This window comes from Lagopus muta, chromosome 12 (genome assembly GCF_023343835.1).
Source record: "Lagopus muta isolate bLagMut1 chromosome 12, bLagMut1 primary, whole genome shotgun sequence".
NCBI classification, from domain to species: domain Eukaryota; kingdom Metazoa; phylum Chordata; class Aves; order Galliformes; family Phasianidae; genus Lagopus; species Lagopus muta.
This window is the reverse complement of record NC_064444.1, coordinates 8,748,286-8,770,273: the sequence shown is the minus strand read 5'-3', so window position 1 is coordinate 8,770,273 and position 21,988 is coordinate 8,748,286. Positions and strand designations below refer to the sequence as shown.

The 21,988-nt window shown below is 46.6% G+C and overlaps 1 protein-coding gene across 4 annotated transcripts in view; it reads right to left on the bottom strand.

The window, feature by feature from the left end:
* Positions 1–16,012, bottom strand: part of LOC125699270 (WT1 interacting protein) — a 77,014-nt gene extending 61,002 nt beyond the window's left edge. For 2 of the 4 annotated variants that reach the window (XM_048958649.1, XM_048958652.1), the window contains exon 1: positions 13,011–15,478. In XM_048958649.1, coding sequence (XP_048814606.1) covers positions 13,011–14,448 — 1,438 coding nt within the window. In that variant the 5' untranslated portion in view covers positions 14,449–15,478. The other 2 variants (XM_048958650.1, XM_048958651.1) reach the window with 2 other exon arrangements.
* Positions 16,013–21,988: the final 5,976 nt, after the last annotated feature.

The window sequence follows — 21,988 nt, the reverse complement described above, 5'->3', positions numbered from 1 at the left end:
TGAAAACTAGCAAAAATAATTAGTGTATTTGGGTTTTATTTTTTATTTTATTAATTAATTAATGAAGCCTTTGTTTCCATATGAATCCAGCCTCTTCTGTAATTACAACCATGGAAATAAGGTTAGCTTTTACTTAATGAAGAATCTCCCCACTGTGTGTGCCCTTTTTGTAAGGGCAGAGCACAGCACAGTCATTACCAAGCTAGTGACTACACAATCTCTGCTTCTCCAACTGGTACTTTTGCAAGATGAAGGATTTTATCCTTTTTGGAGATGAGCTATTTGTCCAGTTTATAGAAGGAATCATTGTTTAGCCTCCATTAAGTGGATTCTGCTCAACCTAGCACCAGGCACAAAACATCTCCTCTAGTTGTCTCCCACAACAGCCCAGAAGAGAGATGTCACCTCAAGCAAAACAAGAAAAATGAAGCAAACTGCACAGTTACTCCCAATTGGTTTTCATCTAATGGGAGCCCCAGCTCGTGTCTTGCAGTGGTGACAATGGCTTGTGCTAAGGCAATGGCTTGTACAAGTCTCTGGCAGAATGAATACAGGCTGAACACATATCTTTTCCCCTGTTTCTTTGCACCAACTGACAAGTTTCAAATGTATGGGATGCCACATGAGAGTTAGGATAAGCAACTTATTTAGAAAAAAAAAAAGTAGGTTCCTCTACAATACTAGCTTTAAATCCTGGCAGATATCTCCATCCACTACCCTCTGAAACAGATCAAACACCTATTGACAGGCAAAGAACCTTTACCTCAAACCTGAAATACTGAGTGCACCCCAGCCAATGATTTCTTCAGCACCTTTTCCTGTACAGCACTTCCCAGAGAACTATTTACTATTATTTCTTAGATGACCTGACCCAGGGGCCCCTGGAGGAAACAACAAATAACTACCATCATGCTACTTGAAACACTCAGTGCCTATTTAGGATCATCATGTGGACTGCTCTCTGTTCAATTCTACACTCCAGCCTGCAAAGAACATAACAGCCTTATCCCACCTTTTTTTTTCTCCCTAGGCTGAAGAATCAGTGCCCAAGCCCTGAGCTGCAGAATGAAAACAAACATGGAACTATTTGTTATGAAACAGGCACACTTGACTCTGGAGCCACTCTTAACTCTAACTTCGAACCCCAAGACAACCCTTACACTGTTAAATCAACTTCAAGTTTGGAATAAGCATCAAGCATATTACAAAAATTGGATTAACAAATTGCTTGCAGGCCTATTGGAGATAGTTTTTGCCTGGTTACGACCTTGTTCAGAACAGCAATGCTAAAGAAGGAAATGATATGAGGAGAACTAACTCTGCAAAAGTAGCATATCCTAGTCCTAGCTGTTGCTTATGCTCCTCAAATTAAAGATTCTCACTGATTTCACTGCAGCTTAGCTGCACACAGTCCTAATCTAGTTTAAGATGAATATAGCAAAATATAGCTTATGGTCTAACGTGTCCCTCCATAATTAGGCTCTGAACTCAGACTGAAAACAGTTCAAAATGAACACAAAGTGTTTTCAGCTACTTGCAGCTTGCTAGCAGCTCTGGATGAGCAAACAATGCTTTGCTACAGCAAAAGCCTAGAAAATGCAGGATGGGGCAAATGCACAGGTATAAGCTTCGTAAGTAAAGGCGAAATAACAGCTTTCTCAAAACTTTAAGCTATCATTGCTGCATATTTGCCAAAGTTCTCAGCAACTTTCTCTCCTTTGAATCAAAGCCTTCCTTGCATTTTAAATATTAAGTCTCCATATCCACATGCTGGTGAGTTGCCCTGGTGCAGTGGGCACTCCCAGAGTGACTCACCCTCTAAAAAGCTATTTCTTACTGCTGCCCGCCTATCACTCTTTGGCTTTAAATATCACAGCAAACATAATGGCAACCTTAAGGGACTGGAGCAGCTACCTCCTTGCATAGCCCATAGTCCTAGCTACTACAAGCCTTGTATTTGCAAGTTAAGGGAATGAAGATATCATCAACACCCATCCAAAAGATCAGAAGAGAGCAGAAAGGAACTGTGACTACCAGGACCAGCTAGCTGATACGCATCATCCTTGCCCAAGTGCATGGGCTGGAAGACTCAGAGAAAGAAACACTTCCAGGGAAAAAGGAAAAAACCATAACCTGTATTAGTTGTTAGCCTGACATGTGACTTCAGACACAGCTTTCAGTGCACAGCTGGGTGCCTCAGCAGTGGCCCAGGGCCTCCCTTTTCACCAGTACCACTGATAGAAGAGGGATTCAGCCCCATACTGGGAGTCCCCAGGCATGACACAGCACTCAGGTGAATGGGGCAATTGGGTTTGCAAGATCCCTATTCTGCCTCGACTCGGGCAAAGCAGCCTCAGCAGCTCTTCAGCTCATTTTCCCACTTGCAGAGCAGGGTTAGAAATTCCCTTCACGGTATGCTGTGTGGGGACTGACCTATTTGGAAATGAAAAGCTCTAAGCCAAAATACTCATTATTCATGGGGTACTTTGTCAGAAAACCAAAAAAAAACTCTACTTCCCCCCCAGACCTTGTGACTCACCCCTTCTCTGACCCTTCAATAATGTACCACTGGACTTCCCAATTCTGCCAGTCTTTACCCAAGTAAAATGCCCAGTAATTTCAAAGTTCTGCCTGCAGAGTCCAAATCTTGGCCTCAGTCTCAGGAGTTAGGATGTTTTCTCTTCTTTGTCTTACATAAACTTCAGAAATAAATTAGGTGGGCACAAGCAGGGCAGGGGTGGCCAGCCAGAGCAGGTCAGCACTACGGCCAGACAGGTCCAAACTGCTCTGTCCCCCCTCCCCCAAGGAAAGGAAGTCAGGCGAAGCCCCCTGCAAGGTGGGAGCAGCAGCAGCAGCAGCGAGCTTCACACACTTGGCTCACCAGGAAGCTGACTTTCAAGTCTGTGCTTGGAGTGTCTTCAAAGTCTTTTCTTTGTGAACAAATGCAAATTAGCCTCTGGGGATTACCTCTTTCTGAGCCAGTTCTTCACCAGCCTGAATTCCTCCCAGGTGTGGAACACTGGCTGGGGAAGGATTTTCCCAAAAGAGTAATGTCAGTTTGCTCTTGTACACCATGTAAGGCTGTTTCAGCCAAAACTCTCTCTTCTCTTTTCTCCCATGTCTAGATGGTAAATCTAGAAGGTGTTGTACATTGTGAGTTTTTTTATATCATTTTTTTCCAAATGGTAACTTACCACTTCTGTATCTTTCCAGCACAAAGAGAGAGGGTACAATGGCTCTCTAAAGTTGTAGGACTACATCGGACTTGATGAGTGCATTGCCATGCCTCCACCCTGACAGAAATTACAGCAAGGGGCAAATCTTGCTTTGTACCCTCCCAGTGCAGCAATCATACAAAACTCCAAGCCCTGACAAGCACCAAACATGCAGTGGATTTGATTTTTCTCCTCTCAGTTGGGCAGTGACCCATGTTGAAAGTATTGCTCATCATTGCTAAGAAGCATTATGCCACTCTCACAGGCCTTGCACAGGAATAATCTTCCCCTGAACTCTAGTACAAAAACAGTACTTAAGAGATTCTCCTTCCAGATCAAAATGAGGAGCTTTTCTCCAATTGTTTGTGAAATAGCATTTGAATCCACACCTAACAGCTTCCACAATTTCAGGAAAAACTAATTATCAGTGGCTAGGTCTATTTTGCTGCCAAAATTGCAACCAAAGGAAGAAAGGTCAATAGCACCTGAAGCCCCAGTATTTCATTCACAGTCCGTACAGCATCAGGTGGCTCCATACAATCACATACAAACTAGAGCCCAATGACTGTCACGTACATCATATTCATACATATTCCTCCACTCTGTACATTCTCTTCAGTTTTAAGTCTTTGTACCATTAAGCAAGGTGTTCTGTGCAAAAGAAAACAATGGAGAGGAAAAGCCAAGTACGCAGAACACTTTGCTGGAAAGCGGAAAAAATATCACATGAAAGCACTGGATGGAAATAGGAGTCCTGGCAAAGTCTTGACTTGGCAAGAAATCCTTTAATGGACAGAAACCAAATTTCTCCTCCACAGAGGCACAGCCAAGTCAGCACTGTGTGAACACGATCCACCCACTGGAGCTCTGCTAAAAGAATCCTTGTGTTTTGGTAAGATACAGGGGGGCAAACTTCAACCATGGAAGCATGGAGAGGGTGTGGAGCAATGCGGATCACAGGTGGACAGAGGAGAAGCATTAATCAACTTTCCAACTGCCCACACGCCAACACCTGGAGGAGCTGCTGTTACCCAACTCAAGGGTACAGCCTCCAGGTTTTTTAGGATTCACGTTCTTCTTCAATAAAGCCATCTCCTTGAAGTGCACAGAGCAATTTGGGGATCCTGTGCCCATAGCCAATTTTGTACAAGCCGAAAGAGGTCAGCATGACTTAAGAGAGCATTATAGTCCTCTTTCATACCATTAACTCTAGCTGATCATGTTTACTTACATTATAACTTCCAGAATTTTGTTGCCCGTTGGACAAGATACCAACTTCTCAGGAAAGATTGCATATAGCTTTTACAATGAAAGTACAAAGTAGTCATATACTTTGCCCCTCTACTCTGCTCTCATGAGACCCCACCTGGAGTACTGCATCCAGTTCTGGGGCCCCCAACAAAAGAAGGACATCAAGTTGTTGGAACAGTCCAGAGGAGGGCTATGAAGTTGACTGGAGAGCTGGAGCACCTCCCCTACATGGATAGGCTAATAGAGTCAGGGCTCTCAGCCTGGAGAAGAGAAAGCTCCAGAGACTTTATACTGGCCTTTCAGGGGGCCTTCAGGAAAGCTGGGGAGGGACTTTTTATAAGTGCATGTAGTGACAGGATGAGAGAAAATGGTTTTAAACCAGAAGAGGGTAGATTTAAACTAGATATTAGGAAGAGATTCTTTACTGTTAGGGTGGTGAGACACTGGAACAGGTTGCCCAGAAAGACTGAGTGCCCAATCCCAGGGGGGCTGGATGGAGCTGTGGGCAACCTGGTCTATGTCTCTGCCTATAACAGGGGGCTGGAACTCAGTGACTTTAAGGGCCCCTTCTAACCCAAATCATTCTATGATTCTACTCCACAGATATGCCCTGAAAGGTGCAGAAAAAGCTGGACAGGACAGGCAGGGAAACACGGGAAAGGTAAAACAGATAAGGATTTACTTATTCTGTGGACCTCCACAGCGTAACTAAGAACAGCCAGAGATAACTCCAAGCTGTCAGATACAGGTCAGACACAGCCCTGTGGCGTTAACAGATAAGCATTACATTTTTTTAAATAAAAAGTTAGTAACTTGCAAAGTTGTGTGGATTTTGAGAGCAGAGAATGCTCTGTTAAGTGAAATTCCATGTAGGATCCCTGTCAAGTGCAACTAATGTGGCATCTGTTTTTCCATTAAACATTGGAGACAGGACAAGGGGAAATGGCCAGAAACTGGAGCATAGGAAGTTCCACACAAACATGCGCAAGAACTTCTTTACAGTGAGGTGACGGAGCACTGGAACAGGCTGCCCAGGGAGGTGGTGGAGTCTCCTTCTCTGGAGATGTTCAAGACCTGCCTGGATGCCGACCTGTGCGACCTGCTGTAGGGAACCTGCTTTAGCAGGGGGTTGGACTCGATGATCTCTGGAGGTCCCTTCCAACCCCTACAATTCTGTGATTCTGTGATTTAATTGTTAATTTTTCACCTTTTCATAGTGTTCCCATGTGACTGTAAACTTCACATTTAGTACTATTTCCATGTTGTCTCAAATGTTCACGATAAAACTACAACCCTTAAGTGCCACTGAAAACCCTCAAATGCTTCACAGACCATTTGCCAAAATACAGAGCTGGTGCAAGGATTCAAATTAGCACTGAGGATGACCAGCTGCAATAGAAACATATACACAGGAAAATGGAAGGTGTGATGTTCTGCTGGAAACTCCCATCCACCCCAGCAGCTGACACAGGACAACTGGACTGAAGGGCACGAGGATGCTTAGAGTGCCTTTTCTTATCACCCATCAGGACTTGTTCTCTGCATCATCTCATATGCAGCCAGGCAGCACCATCCTACGCTGTCCATGGGGATTTGTCCTGTTACACAATAGCACTAAGGAAAATCAGGTGCGTTAAGGTACCTTTTTTTTTTTCCCCCCTGGAAGTTAAACCACTGATCTCTGCACTGATCCACAGCAGGTTTCAACTGCAGCAAGCACCACCACTTGATGTGAAGTGCTGCTGCTTTGCAGTCGTGCAGCCCAGAGGCCCAGGCCTGCTCCAGCCCGGAACAGGTACAACAAGCCAACATGCTTTCTAAGAATACCAGCTACTGACCTACACTTGAGAAAATTACTTGCTTATTTTTCAAACCAGATCAAAATCTGGACTCCAATGCACTTGATTGTTGTACAGCTCTGTTTTCCATTGAGTGTTTTGATCTGAGAAATATGGCTTTGATTAAAAATGGGCAGCAAACCAATTACAGAGAATTTTCACATAACTGTGGCAAAAAAAAACAAAAAAAAAAAACAAAAAAAAAAAAAACAAACCTACAGCATTATAATCCATTAATTAAAACTCTTCCTTTGACTGAGGATTTTCCCCCCAACTATACCCGAGTGTTAGGTCAGCACATGATTACATTTAATTCTTTTTTTTTTTTTTTTTTAAAAAATCATACCTATCCCCACCAAAACCCCTTTCTATACATGTACTGCAATGCAAATGCAAAGACTGCACCTGGGTTCTGCACTCAAAGACGCACCTCAGAAGACCTACAGATTAATTTGGGATTTATGCAAACAGTTTCCCAGCCCTATGTTTCAAGTCCAACAACACCTCACAATGACCCTGCCAGCAACCTACATTCAGTACTGGCCTTTCTCAATGTTTCTTGCAACTCTGTGAATTGGGACCACGGGTACTGAGGTAACATTCAGGGAGATGGAGAAAGTGCAGCAGAACCGGTGACCTTCCACCTCAGGAGCTTCGCTCATGGGAACCCAGTTCTCTGCAAAGCACGTGCCTAGGGACAAGGCTGCAGCACAGGAGAAAGGTTTAGGCAATGACTGCCAGAGTGAAATGGTATTTCCCATGCCTGGGAGAGGCCACAAGGTCTCCATGTCTCCATGGACCACATGAAATATGATCCAAGTGAGCTGGAGCAATGCAAAAGCATCTAAATCTGCACAACTGTCAAACTGCATTTAGGAATGGCTTTTCTTTTCTCTTTATTTTAACTTAGAAAATATTTTCTTTTTCAAGTGGCTACATTAAAAGGGAGAAAGCATCTTGTTTTCACTTTCCAGAAGTTCTGTGGCATTGTAAGTGAAACTGTTCACCAATTAACCAAATGTTTGGATGGCCAGAAAAATATCTGAGAATCGCCAGCAGTTCTTCCACAATAGCTGTCTACTTCTCACAGAGACTAAATATGTTTTGAACTGACACACATCTTGTTAGGACAAACTCATAAAAGAGCAATGGTATCTACTCAGGCATGACCTTTAGTAACCTATCAAATGCCTCATGATTGTTCACTTCATCCCCTTCTTGGGATTCTGTAACAATACACATAATTATTCTTTACATTTCAGTGCTTCTTTCCCCACACTTCTCTTGATATTTGTGAATGTACATTTTGACCCTCACAATAAACTTCATCAATAGGAGTGCTGCTGTCTGCAATAAACTGCATTAGAATTCATCATCTTCCCTCAAATAGAGTCTTAAGTATTTGTGTTTTCTCCAACCACATCATAGCCCTGTTCAAAGCTATCTGACTTCCTTCCCTAGAATTTGCTCATCTTCACTACTAACTCCTCAAAAGTCAGTGCTAGAAGCCACAATCAAGCCAACTTTAGCTTTCTTATGAACCAAGTTCTGGGTGACCAACCCAGGCTATCCTGACCTGGAGGCACCTGTAGGTAACTCAACTCCTAAAAATTAATTATAAGGGAAACTCTGAGCACACCTGCAGCACATACCCTGCATGCTACCAAGCAGACCCTGCACCAGACCAACTCCTGCAGCATGGATCTCAGCAGGGTGAGCAGCCACACTCAGCACAAAGAGGGACTGGAGGTGCTACCTCTGCTTTGCCAAGTGTGAGGGAACAATCTTCTCCTAAGAGGAGTTCATCACCGCTGGGTACATCGCACACGGGAGTTCTCTAAGCCATGTGCTTAAATAACCAAGCCAGAACTGCCACGCAGCACCTCACAGCCCACTCTCTCAGGATTTCACACAGGTGCCAAAGCCTTTCCTACAACAACCATGTCAGCTCCATGAGACCTACTCTTTCAAGCCATGCAGCAGTTGCAGTTGTTGCCCCCATCTCAGCGGTGAATAGAGCCAGGACTCACGGCCATGCTGGCCAATACAGCTGAGCTGAACTTGTCAGAGCACGCACACCACAACAACCTGAGCAACGCAGAGGTTTAAACCCAACTGCCTACAAGCCTTTGTGCAAAACCTGCTCAGAGGAACTCTTCCAGGATCACAAATTTGGAAACAGGTGTCAATAGCAATAAGTCCTTATGCCCTTTTCAGTCTCCCAGTGTAAGTCTCTACACGTTTTATAGGTTCAGTAGTTCTCAGTTGAGCATTAAATGAGTGTTTGGGCTATGCTACGCTGTTGGTTTTTTCCAGTTTTTTTTTCCCCCTCCTCCTCCTTAATGAGTCATAGGACTTCTCTTAAAAGTTTTGTGGAATACATAAGTGTAATGTTAGAGATATGCAAGAAATAAAGTTTCAGATGATGCGAAATATTCCAGTTGGAAGAGATATGATGCATCTGGCCACCTCCTTGTGCTCCTCTGCCTCACTGTGCAGCCACAAACTAGCCTAGACTGAGAGTAAGCTAAAACAACATGGTGAGGTTAACAGAAAGAGATAACAGGTCAAAACAGAAATACCCACACCATTGTAGAGTGTGGAACAAAATCCACTTCCAGAGACAGGATCTACATGGTGAAAAAATCACTGAAAAACACAACCAAAATCAAACATCTACCACACAATTATTACCATAGCTGCTAATTTTGTTTAGAGTTGGAGGACGTTTCTGCTTCCAAGTAAGCAAGCAGGACACCTACTTCCAGCCTGGAAGCATCTCCATGTGATACCGTGCCACAGCCCCAGGTACCACTGTCTTGGCAGGACTCGAACCTTTTCAGGCTGTTGAACACAGCCCCCCAAAATAAGCTAATAGTAAAGCTTGCTGATACCATGCACATTCCTTTATTTCTTCCTCTGTTACTGCTTCAGATTCACTTGATATCATATATTTGCAGCCCTGCCAGAAAAGCAGCGCTTTGTCCAGGACAGACATGCATCAAGGACTGTACTGTACTCCAGGAGACACTCCATTTCTCCAGCCATGAATTGACTGTGGGCAGAGCTGATAGCAGAAGTGCTCCACTTTGGCACACTGCAAGACAAAACAGAGACTACTTCAAGGCAACACTGAAGTAGCTGCACCCCTGAACTGTCACTGCCTTGAGAGGGGACATATGGGAAGTCAGCAGACAAAGTTGAAATGGTTTGGGAAGAGGCTGCAGAGAAAGTGGGTACAGCTATAAGAGCACAAAAGCTCATAGTCTTACCCAGCTGTAGGCTGCCACCAAAGGAGCAGTCTCATCCTCCAGTGCCCTCCACGCACACCCTCTCCCTTGGGTCAGAGCCAGCCATCTCACTGACAAGGGAGAATCAGAGCAGTTCACGGACCCAGCCCAGAACAGCCCTCCCCTTCTCCCTTTTTTGCAAGCACTGTCTTCTCTAAGATCGGTGAGCACATGTGGCTGCAGTGTGCTGGCAGGAGCACTTGGATGTGGTAAGGTGCTACTTCTCAGCTGTGCAAGCAGGAGTAGGGAAGGCATATGGAACTTCTTGTAGCATTGCCACTTTCAGTCAGATTAAACCAACTGTGGAATGACATTTTCCTTCATGGAACAGATGCACTGAAGTCTGCTGGAAGAAAGGGGAGGATGGAGAAGGGAAAACAGCAAGGCAAAGCAAAGCTCTCAGCACAGCAGTGCTCAGAGCAGCTGCTAGCCCCCCAGCCTGCAGGGTCTGCTAGCTCCCCCAAGGCCTCTCCAGGGCTCAGGCCCTGAACATGCCTCAGTCACATGAAGCCACTTCAGCAGGTCCCTGAATGCCTGCAGGGCTCCAAGGTAATTCCTGTTCACCCTCTCTAGGTGGTAGGTAGCCCCCAGGGTCAAAACCAGCTCGGTGGGGCAGCACTGTCTGGGCAGCATTACCAAAGGACTAGCTCTGTTCCTTCTCTTTGGGTCCTTCTACTGACACATCTACCTTCTAACTTGGTGCAGACACTTGATCTAGAAGTGCTGCCTTGCCCTTCTCATTCAGGAAAAGGGAAATATCAGGGGCATCAACAGGAGCTTCATCATTTATTATCTGCTCCGTGCTACGGGCTTCTGAAATGCAGCCAGACTGCCAGTATAAGCATGGCTAGTGGAACACTCTGACCCAGCAAGCAGTACAAATACACAGTATCCTTCCACCTAACAGGACTAGTTAGTCACCTGACCTCAAAGTAACTCACTGTTCACATCTTCAAAGTCATATGTGGACAAAAACAAGTGGCATGAAGACAGCAGTACCACATAGATTAGCCCTCATACTGAATGGACAAAATAGAGATTACTGTTTCCTTTCCTGGAGGCGGGGAAAATGCAGAGAACGCAGCAAAATTATAGTCACCATATGAACTTTTACTCATAGGGCAATGGAGCTTATCCAATTAAGGAGTATTAAACCATCTGCTGTTAGACAATTAGCTTAACATTTATTTTCTCCATCGGTATCACAGGACACTCCGCAATTGCCTTTAGAGTGTGTCAGATACAAATATGCACAAATCACAATGCAAATCAAAACATTTCTGCTGGCCTCCTTTTATTAAGACCTTCTCCAATACATCCGAGTGGATTATTTATAAAATTATCTGTCAATAAGTGGACTTTTCCCTCGCTGGTTCTTTCTCCTTGTCTCTGACATATTTGTTTGCAGTCATACCAGACTTGCCCCTCACATGCTCATTCAGCCAAAGCTCAGCATTTACCCCATGAGTGAAGCAGACATGCAGGACCAAGGCCCACCAGGACTTGTTAAAACCTTGATTTAGAAATCAGCCTTCTTTTACAGTAACCATGTTTTCCTGATTTCATCTGCTAGGATGCAAGACACAGTAGTGCTTCTCTCTACCACCGCAACAACACACACACAGGGCAGCTGGCACTTATGTTCCCTAGACAGAAAGGCACAAACTCCCTCCTAATCTGACATAGGACACATCTGCCAGAGCTTAGGGCTTGCTGCAACACGTTCCTACACATGCAAACACTGACACAACGAGTAAGCTCTTACAAATAAGAAGGAACTATCCACAACACCCATTCCTGCGGCTGCTCCTGGAGCCCCTGATCACACCCAGCTCTTCTGGCCACGGGAGAAACCTCTCAGAGTGCAGGATAGCAATAAGTTACGTTTCTTACTCTAAGCATATTTCAGCTCTCAGCTCTGGACACTGCTATTTTGAAGATAACATTTCTTAGCATGTTAACTACCTCCCTCCACAGTCCTGCTTCTGCAGATACTCACACCTGAACCATTAACAACCTCAGCTGGTGATGTTCCAGCAATCATCTGAACCCCACACCAGGTGCATGACACTGAAAGGTTTTCCTTGCAGGAAAGGGCACCACTCGCTCAGCTACCTCATCTGATCAGCGCAGGTCTGTCTCACTACAAGCACCGCACGAAGTCCTGTACTTCCTCTCTTTTGCTCAGGGCACGCTAATGTTAACACTGAAAGCAGCTTGAATCTTCAGCATTTAAGTCAAGGACCAAGGTAATATGTGTCTCTGTCCCAAGCAACGCTTCTATCGGTCAGACCACACACTACCAGAAAGTCTCTCCCTTTGCACGCAGCCAGTGCAGAAAGGCACAGAGGTTGCCTCAGAAGGCCACAGACTCCACAGCCCCGACGCACAGGGCCACTGCTGGGGGCTGCCTCACCCCAAGCCCCTCATCTGCCTGGGCCTCGCTGTCCCTTCTCTCCCGCAAGCTCCTCCATGCAGAACCCTCATCCCCACAGTAAGCAGGGAACAAGCCACCTGCCACCAGGGATGCCCAGCCCGGCTACCACTCAGCTCAGCTACCACCCAGCTCATTGGTCCCCAGCGCCTCAGATGAGCAGGCTCCAGGATTATCTTTCAAAGGCATTCTGGCCTTTTCTACTCAGTACGAAATAAAAGACAAAGGAGATCTATCTGAACTTTGGTGTGACTACAAAGCATATTCACGTGCATAAAGAAATTACTTCTGTTCTATAAAGAACAAAGACATTCAGGATATTGCCAACAGGCTGACAGCCTTAGCAAAGACAAGGAGGTCTCTTCCATCCTCCCTCGCACAGCCCACAAGCGACACCAAGCCCCTGCCCGACTCAGCACAGTGCAAGCCCCATGAGGCCACATGACAACACTGGGGCTTCCAGGAGCACTGTGGCCTAGGACATCTCTGAATGAGACACTGAGAACTACCTTAACAGTCAAGCTGTCCACAAGCATCAGAACGTAGTACATGACCTGAAAGTACAATCACAAATGACACAACCTCAGGAACACTGAGCCTTACTGACAAAGACAAAAACATAAATCACTATGAACTCCAACAGCACAAACAGCTTCTATAATGCCTCAGACAAGTCTCCTACCAGCCCCAGGAAGGGAAGGCATCACAGATCCTGACAAGCTACACAGAACAGAGACAAAGCATCAGTTGGGAAGTAAGGTGCAAACACTGGTGTCACCAGTAAGAATGTTAGTACCTGCTGCAAGCTGGCTTTCTCCTGCGATAACCAGAGGTTTCAGCAGATAACTGGTTCAGAGCAGCCCTGGACATCATGCACCCTTCTCTAATACCAAAGCCCTCGGCTGCCTGCAGGCCCCACACCTTCACCATCTCGAGCCGCCTGACCGGGCACTGCACCCTGCCCCTGCGGCGAGTCACTCACCGAAGTACTCCTTCTTCATGTGCATCTCCAGCTCCTTCTCCAGCTCCAGTGTCAGTGCCTCCAGCCGCCTCTCCGCCTGGCTGGGGCCGCTGTCCCGGCACGGCGTCACCTGATACGGCAGCTTGAACTTGGGCGCCGAAGCGGAGCCCTTGGTGGGACTGTAAGCGTAGGGGGGCGCGGCGTCGGGCGCAGCGGCCGGGTGCTGCGGGTCGTGCCGCTGCGGAGACTGGGCACGGACCTTGCGGTAGACGTCCCCCAGCTCGGGCGCGGCGCAGTCCTCCTGCGGGCCGGGACCAAGCAAGGAGGAGCGGGGCGAGGGCAGCTGCAGCTCGGGGTAAGCGCTCATGGAGCCGCGGGAACTCCGCGAGCTCTGGCTGGAGATGCTGGAGCGGGGGCTAACCACGGCGGCGCCCGGCCCGCCGCGGCCCTCAGGACTGCAGAGGCTGGAGCGGGGGCTGGCCACGGCGAGCCCGGCGGCAGTCGTCCCGTCCAGCTCGGCGCCGCCCGGCGGCCCGTACCTGGAGTCCGAGTAGCTGGAGCGCGGGCTGGTGGTGCACGAGTACTGGCTGGCGGTGCTGGAGCGGGGGCTGGCGTGCCGCTGGTCATAGCCCATGCTGATGCCGCTGGTGCGGTTGCTGCTAGGTTTGCTGCCACCGTCGTAGCTAGTGAGGCTGGCGCGGGGGCTAGAGTGCTTGCTGGTGTCGCTGGCCGTGCTGGCGTAGCTGGAGCGAGGGCTGAGAGCGGCCCCGTCGTACTGCACCAGGCTGCCGCGGGGGCTGCCGTACTTCTCCTGGCCGGGCACCACCAAGCTGGAGCGGGGACTGGAGAACTTCTCGTAGGGCGGCGCGGCCGCACCGCCTAGGCTGGAGCGCGGGCTGGAGAACTTGCCGTGCTCGGCGCCGGGGCCCGGACCCGGCGGGGCGGCCAGGCTGGCCCGGGGGCTGGCGTTGCCGTACTTGGCGTCCGGGCCGCCGGGAGCCCGCCCGCCACCCTTGGCCACGTAGCCGCTCTCGTAGGCGCTGCCCGCGGCGTAGCGGTAGCCCTCGGCCGAGTAGCGCTTGCCCTTGTCGGGGAAGCCGCTGTAGCAGGGCAGCGCCACCTCGGAGCGGGTGCACAGCCCCTCCTCGCAGCACGGCGGCTCGGCGGTGGGGCGCCCGTTGGCGGCGCGGAGCGGGGCAGCTTTGCCGCAGGGGGCGGCGGCGGAGAAGGCTTCGGCGGGCGGCGGCGGCGGCGCGGCGGTGCCGTTCATCTTCCGGCCCCGCTGCTCCGCCGTCATGTGGGCGGCGATGACCCGCTTGGTCTCCTCCAGATCGGCGTGTAGCGTTAGGTCCCGGCGACCACCCCGGCCATAGGGAGCGTCCGGGCAGGGCTCGTAGAGGGACAGGTCCTCCATGAACTTGGTGGCCTTCAGTGCCATGTTCTCCTCGTACTTCTCCATGCTCGGCCTGTGCCCGGCGGCCCGGGGTAGGTTGGGAATCGCTCTATGAAAACACAGTCCGCAGTAGGAAAGGGAGAAAAAAAAAAAAAAAAAAAAAATTAAAAAAAAAAAAAAAATCACCCCAAAAGTTCCTTCCCGCGGCGCACCAGCGGTGCTATCAGCGGGACGCGGCTCCCTCCCCGCACAGCGGCCCGGCTGCGGCACGCGCACACCCCGGCGGCATCCCCACGCCGCGGCGCTCGCCTCGGTACGGCCGCGCTGCCCGGCGGAAAGCGGCGAGCGGAGACGAGGAGCCCCTGTGTCACTTTCCAGCCTTAAATAAGTTGCTCGGTCCAGTCAATGGCGCGCCGCGCGGAGGAATTTGCGCTCGGCGGCTCCCTGCCCCCGCCGCCCCCGGCCGGCCGACCCGCAGCGGGTTCCCGGCCCGGCCCGCACCCCCGGGCGGGGGGTGAAGGCGGAGGCCGCTCCGGAGGGGCTTCGCGGCGCGGCGAGCGGAGCGCAGGGCTCGGCGAGGCAGGGACTCCTTTGTGTAGGGCAGGAATGCGAGGAAGGAGACTGGGCGCTGCGTCCCGCTGGAATGTAGTTAATGCCGGAGCCAAACAATGATTTTCACCGAGTCAGTCAGGGAGAGGGCGGCCGCGGCGCTGCTCTGCCGCGGGGCCGGCAACCTCCCCTCCAGTTGCTCGGGGCCGCGGCTGCTCACGGAGGACCGGGGCTGTCACCGCGTCCAGGGCGCGGAGCCGGACCGAGGGGAGTCCCCGCGCCGGCGCTCGGCGGGCGGAGCGCGCCCGGAGGAGCCGTGCCCCGGCGGGCTCTGTCAGGAGAGCGGCGGTTTAACGGCCGCCGGGGTTCGAGCCGCCGCGCGCGGGAGCGCCGTGCCCAGCTGGGGTCGCGTGCACCCGGTTTCCCGCTCTCGTCGCTGACTGCAGCTGGATGTGGAACTTCCCGCCGCGCCGCTCGGGCGCGGGGCGGCCCCACCTGTGTGAGACCCCCGGGCGGGGGCGGCACGGCAGAGAGCCGCTCTGCAGCAGCAGTTACTTACGTACGGTTCTCACAGAAACGAAAACACTGAAACTGAGCACCCTGCACCCGGGAACGGCCGCAGGTCAGGGCTGCAGGTGCTCTGTCCGTGCCAGGGACGCGTTGTCCTGCTAGCGCTCCTAATTAAACATTGAATGCAACTGTGTACTCAGAACCCTCCCCTGCTGTGGGGGACGACTGATGGGCAACCTGTGTGTGCAGGGTAGCAGGCAATAAATAAATAAATAAATCCTGCAAGCCAACAAACTAAGCAGAACCGGTCCTGAAAAGCAGACCTTGGGGTACGGAGGACACCACTCATAAGTCAGCGTATGTGTGCTAATGCAGCCCACCTGGAAGCCAGGCTCTCCTTCCTGCTGTGTGGCAGCTTGGACCATTGGAGCCTTATACAATAAGCTGATGGATACTGTTGCAGGAGTTTTTGTTTTTCACTTCTCAATTAACTGAGCAGGGCATAGGGCCTGCACCTGTGTGCTCACGCAGGGAAACATTCCGAGTGGCTGTGTGGACTGCAGAACTGTGAGGCTGAGGCACGGGCTGTGGTCCTGGCGGCTCTGTGCTGAGCTCCAGCCAGCCAGTGCCAGGCAGCACAGCACAATGCTGCCAGCAGGCAGCAAACTCCTCAGTGCACATTTGGTACCTCAGCAGTTCAAGCACGTGCTTTCTTTGGTATTAACTCATGGGAAAGCACACTGGGTTCTGAGAGAGGCTGGGGTATCAGAGGAAATAGCCCTTTTTAGCAAGCAGTTTGGATCAAATGATACGCACCACTCACGTTCACTGTTGAAAGCTTACGTTGGATAAGTAACTCCTCAAAGCAAGGCCCAGTCAGGTCTGCTGCAGCCCAGGGCCAGGGGTGTTCCTGCACAGCACTGTCACTACTGCAGGCCTGCTCTCCAGCAAATCATCCTCCTGTCACACACGTAATGAACACAGTGCTTATCCGTGCTGCAGCCACAGATGTAGTCCACATGGGTGAGATAAATATGTTTGCAAGGTACACAATGCACTCGAGCAGCGCTGTGTTTCTCACAGAGGACCATATGTGCAGTGCTGTGCAAACAAGACGCATAGAGTTAGAGCTGCTGTTGTTGTAATAAGTGCTCCTACCATACTCCTTACTGCTGTATAAAAGAAAAAATGATTGGCAATTACAGTGTGACAAGTTTTTCTCCCCAATTTGTTTTAAATACGTGTTTAATTTTAACAACCTGAAATAAAATGTTTATATTGCAAAAAAGACTTGTGCAACTCAGAACATAAGAGCTGTCATGGAATATTAAAAGAGGAGAACTTAACTTTGTAATTTGTTGTGGCAATCCTTGTGTCTACTGTTAAGTTATATCAGCACATCAGATATGAAGGAAAGCCAGCTGCTTCTGCTAAATAAACTCCTTTGTGTGAGATTTAGAGGGAGCAAAAAAGCCAGGTGGAGTTATTGATCTGTGAATATTGGCCGGCTGGGCCTCACAGGCAGCACACTCCTGTTTCTTCTAATTGCCAGTGCCTTCAGCAAAACCCTGGCCAAGCCAGCAGGCAGGGAAAATTAATGGTCTGCTGGGGATTCTGTCTCCCTGAGCTGCAACAAAGCAGAGAATCTGCAGATTTCAGAATCTGGTGAACTTCCTGAGCAGGGAGTTTATTATTATTATTATTATTTTTGCATTTTTCTTCTTTCTCTCCCTTATCAAGAAAACAACAAAATTATACTTTGAAATCCACAGGTAAATAACACTTAGTGCTACTTGGGTTTACTTTTCTGATCTCCATTTATAAAATTGATCTGTTTCTTGGTAAAGAATATCACTATTATCCCTGTTCCTCCCTCTGTTCCAAAGCCTGATTTAAAAAGAAATACTTGTGAAATTTATATAAAAAATATGAAGAGGAATAGTTTGATTTGGAGCTTTTATTTTGTATTCAAGTTCTAGCTGTATTGTGTTTTATATTGCTTTATCTTGCTTGAGTCCTGTATGTTCATTTGTGTTGTGATGAATTTAATCATAAGCAAGCTTTTCAGAATATAAAGTCTGGATATGAATGTGCATTAATATTTTGGTGATTATTTGGAATTAAAGTCAACTGAGGTCATTCTAGTTCTCCAAAATACTTTAGATCTAGATAGCCACTTCACTGAAAGCAGCAGACCATGCAACTATTTTTACACTACTTCAGGATTTGAATGAAGGTACAAGCATCACAAAGGCTGTGCTGTTTTGTTTTTAGGACCGTAGCATGGCATGGTTTTGTTGGTTTTTGTTTGTTTTTAAATACTCATTCAGAAATCACTGCTTTTAAAAATTGCAATTACCGAATGTATTCTAGGGCACCATCTTCTGGTGGACAGAAGGCGGTGTAGCTCAGCGGCTACCTTTGACTGCTGGACGCAACTATTTTTCGCTAACACTATTCTGCAGGTTTGTGGGTCATTTCTCATTCTCAATCTGCCATAAAGCACTATTTAACATTTTTTACATTCTTCTTATTCATTGCAAATGCAGCTATTCACCATGCTGCACAAATGTAACTTGGGACAGACCCTGAAAAGTTCTAGTCACAACAGCCACTTTGTGAACGTGCTACTTTAGACAGACAACATATGTCTAAGTACTTATGATTAATACACCATTTATGTATCTTATTTCTTTTATAGCTTCATCTTCCACTTCTCTTACATATTTCTGCTTTTGGCATTCCTGGCCAAAGCAGTTAATTGGCTCATACTTGGGAGACTGCGCACAGCCTTAGTCATACTTCCCTGCAATCAGAGGACATAATACCATAAATTCAAACACAATCAATTAGCTTAATAGCAGCCACTACATATGCATAAGTGCATGGTTTAGTTGGCTGGCTCGGTTAACAGTGCAGCCACTTAATATGTTTTAAGTCTTATTCAAACATTCAAAGAAGTGAAAATATAAAAAAAAGGAGAGTACATAGATTTAAAATTCATACTGACATGATAAAAATGAGGGCTTGTTTACAGCAGTGCAAACCATCATGCATTATAAAAAAAAAAATCAGACTGCATTAACATATTTCATTAAAGAAAAACAAGAACACCAGAAACACTGCATCTACAGGTCCTGCTATATACGTCCTGTTCCGTGCTGGTGAAGAATACCAGACAAACCATGCCTTTTTATACGCGTCCAAGAAAGATGGCAGGCTACAAGCACTGGCCTCCTGCCCTGACAACACAGTGCATTTCAGCTCTGATGAGAAGAATCTTTTCAGAAGAAATGGGACATCCTTTGGTTGAGAATATGAATTATATTTACTTTTTATGGTATTTTCCATAATGTAATAGATTTAACACTCCTTGAATGAAAATAATCAACCTATTGGCAAGAAGGAGCTGTTCCACAAACAACGGAACCAATGAAAGCTGGTCTTATACATGTCTGCTTTCTGCATTCTTTGCATTCTCCAGCTTTTAACTTCTCCAAATTCCCAGTACTGTTGCAGCAGTGGCACCCTCTTTGTATCAGAAGAACAGTCTTCAGAACTTACCCAAGCTTTAAGCAGCCATGTGCAGTACCTCGCGGTTTCTCCACGGCATTTGCCTGCTTTCTTCAACAGACTTGTCAGTACTCTTGTCTCTGGCACTCCTCTACAACACATCCACCAACATACAGCCTTCTTGTTCCCTTGATAGCTACAGCTCCAGGCAGCTTCCCAAGTTTCTAGGTTAAAAATCTTAGTCACTCTCCTTCCCCACACACTCCTGCTGCCTTCAGTCCATACTTAGATGGACAAAAAACAGCGAAGGCCCATGAGCAGCTGTGTAGGTGTGTGACTGCTGCATCTAAAAGCTGAATGCTATTACAGAAGCACTTGTGTGGGTCTCTATCTACAGCCACTTACTTGTAGAATTACAGTATGTTTGAGATGCAGTTGCTCAATACAAGTAGCTTCAAATGTTGAAGAGGACTGGTGGAGCAATTCCCTAAGTCTTTTCTTTAGGAAGCCATGCTGAAAACGTCTCACTTTTCTCATGTGAATGAAGTAGTATGCTGATGAGAAAGACAAATGTAATGACAAGTAACCAAACAGCAATTTTACGTTGTTAATAACTGTATATACTGTATCAACCTGTATTTAGTATATTTACTTCCTTCATCCTATGCCTCTTTAAAAAGAATCAAAGCCTCCAAATCACTAAGTTGCATCTTCCTATCCCTTTGTCTGTGCATATATGCTCTCTGTAATCGTTCTGCTTAAGACAGTAGCCCAGAAATAATCTCAGGCAAGCAACAAATAAATGACTGACTTGTGTGAAATTTGTTGTATTACTTTCATCCTAGTTTCTGCTTTCTTCTAAATTTGACATTTTAGATAAACACAGCTGAAGATTTCTATAACAATAGATGCAAAAGGGAGAAAGAAAATACCTCAATTTAAAAGGAAGAAAACAGAACAGGTAGAGAGGAGGGGACTATTTTCCTTAATTCAGTGTTTGTTCAGTTTTCAAATGCAGATTTACAACTTTGTGACAGTGGAGATAAAGCTTGACACATACAATATCAGTATATACTCACTGAACATGGGCTCATTTTATCTTTTGTGATCTAACAAATGGCTAGCAAGAGCTCTTTGTCATAAAGGTCACAGCCTGAAATGGCACATCAATCTGCTTGCCAGCTGTCGCAGTCTAAAAGCCAGAAAATCATGCACCATCTCCCTGCCATTCAACAACAGAATAGTTTTATAAAGCAAAACTAAAACCTCACTACTACAGACATCTTACTGGTATCTCCATGTTAAAGTTGCTTTCCAGGAGGTGGACTGGTTAGTACATCATCACCCACAAAGTTCCCCTGACCTGAACAGTCATCATCTGCCCCTTAAAGAGTGATTCTCTGTATGCTTTGAGAATCAGGCAGGTTTTTAAAACAGTAAGATTTTGGGAAAATTGTTACATGTTTTTTTACCGTAAGTCAGAACAACTTAATGGATTCATAGTAACTGTTGGATAGCAGTAGTGGTCCATTCTCCTTTCTGCACTCCAGTAAACAACAACGATATTGAACTAATAGCATACAAAGGCAGATAGTAGACAATGCTCACAGCTGCAATCAACTACACTAAATTACAGTCTGTCTCATTCTCTTTATATATGGCACTCAAATTCACCACACAGATAAAAATACAAGCATTAAGAACGAATTAATATGAAAACCAGTCAGAAAGAATTACTTGTCTCACAGAAATTAGCATCAATATAAGCAATCAACTACAAAAAGCTGTGTGTCAGAAAGGACACTTTGTATCACTGCAAATAGCAATTTATAGACTGCTTTAATGAGCCTGGCTCAGAAACCCTTAGTGGAGCAGAGCTTGCATCAAGGTTGCAAAGCCAAGGAACTAGGGAATATTTCATTCATTTTAACTTCTGAGTGTTGTGTCTTCCAACTGTATTTCCTCCCATATTGATATTACTGCTGTGAGGGCTTTAAGGTCTGTTGAAAAGCTGCTTGTTTTTTAAGAACAAACAAAAATCTAAAAGCTTAGTAAATGCATCGAAGTACAATTTGCTTATACATTTATATATTATACAATGTATAATTTGCTTTTGCAAGAACAAGAGCAAGTTTAGTTTGGAACCTTCTCCACCACTACAATGTTAGTGGCCAGTAGCCACTTAAGGACGCTTGTACTTCCATCAGTTCTGAAGAGCTGTTTTCATCCAGCATAGAATCATTCTGCATTTTTACTGATTCATTCAGTATTACCAAACTTAACAAGAACCCAAGAGAACAAAGACTGTATGAACATCCTGTCACGTTTACAGAAGCTGCTGGAATACAGAAAAAATATATTGAAGAATTAATTCACTTTAGATTATTTTACAGGAAGGAGAGCCTTTTTTTTTGCTATGTAACTACTTAATCCCCCAAAAAAGCAGTACAAACGTATCTCCCGAATTGTCAACTCTAATTGCTTATAGTTAAATGCTATTATTACCTTTTATGCTGCAAATCACACGATGATGCATACCTTAAGTTTTTCAGTACTTCTCTAAAACATCCTGCAGTAAGACCCTCCTTCACACATTATGATGCCAGCAGCTTAGATACGGCATTGTCACGCCACAGTGAGAATCACATCCTATTACACAGATAACAAGCCATTTGACAACTTATTTAATAAACCAATAATTTTATTTTTAGTGAGCTAAAAGAAAGATGCTGATCTTTGTTATTGGAAAATGTCAGACATTAAATTCTAGTACTTTAACTGTTTATAGTGAGAACTATAAAAGCTTCCCATTATAGCACTGAAAATTGTTTCTCTCTCTCTTATTTACATCTTTACCTCTCAGTCTTCACTTATGCTGGCCAAGAAGCAACTAACTCAAAGGTTTAATTTCATTTTCGCGTATTATGTCGTCAAACAAGCTGTTTTGTGTGACTATTACTTCCTAAAAGTAGAGAAAAAACATTAATTGCATTGCATTATAGTTTTATACTGTATTGGCAATTCAATAAAGATG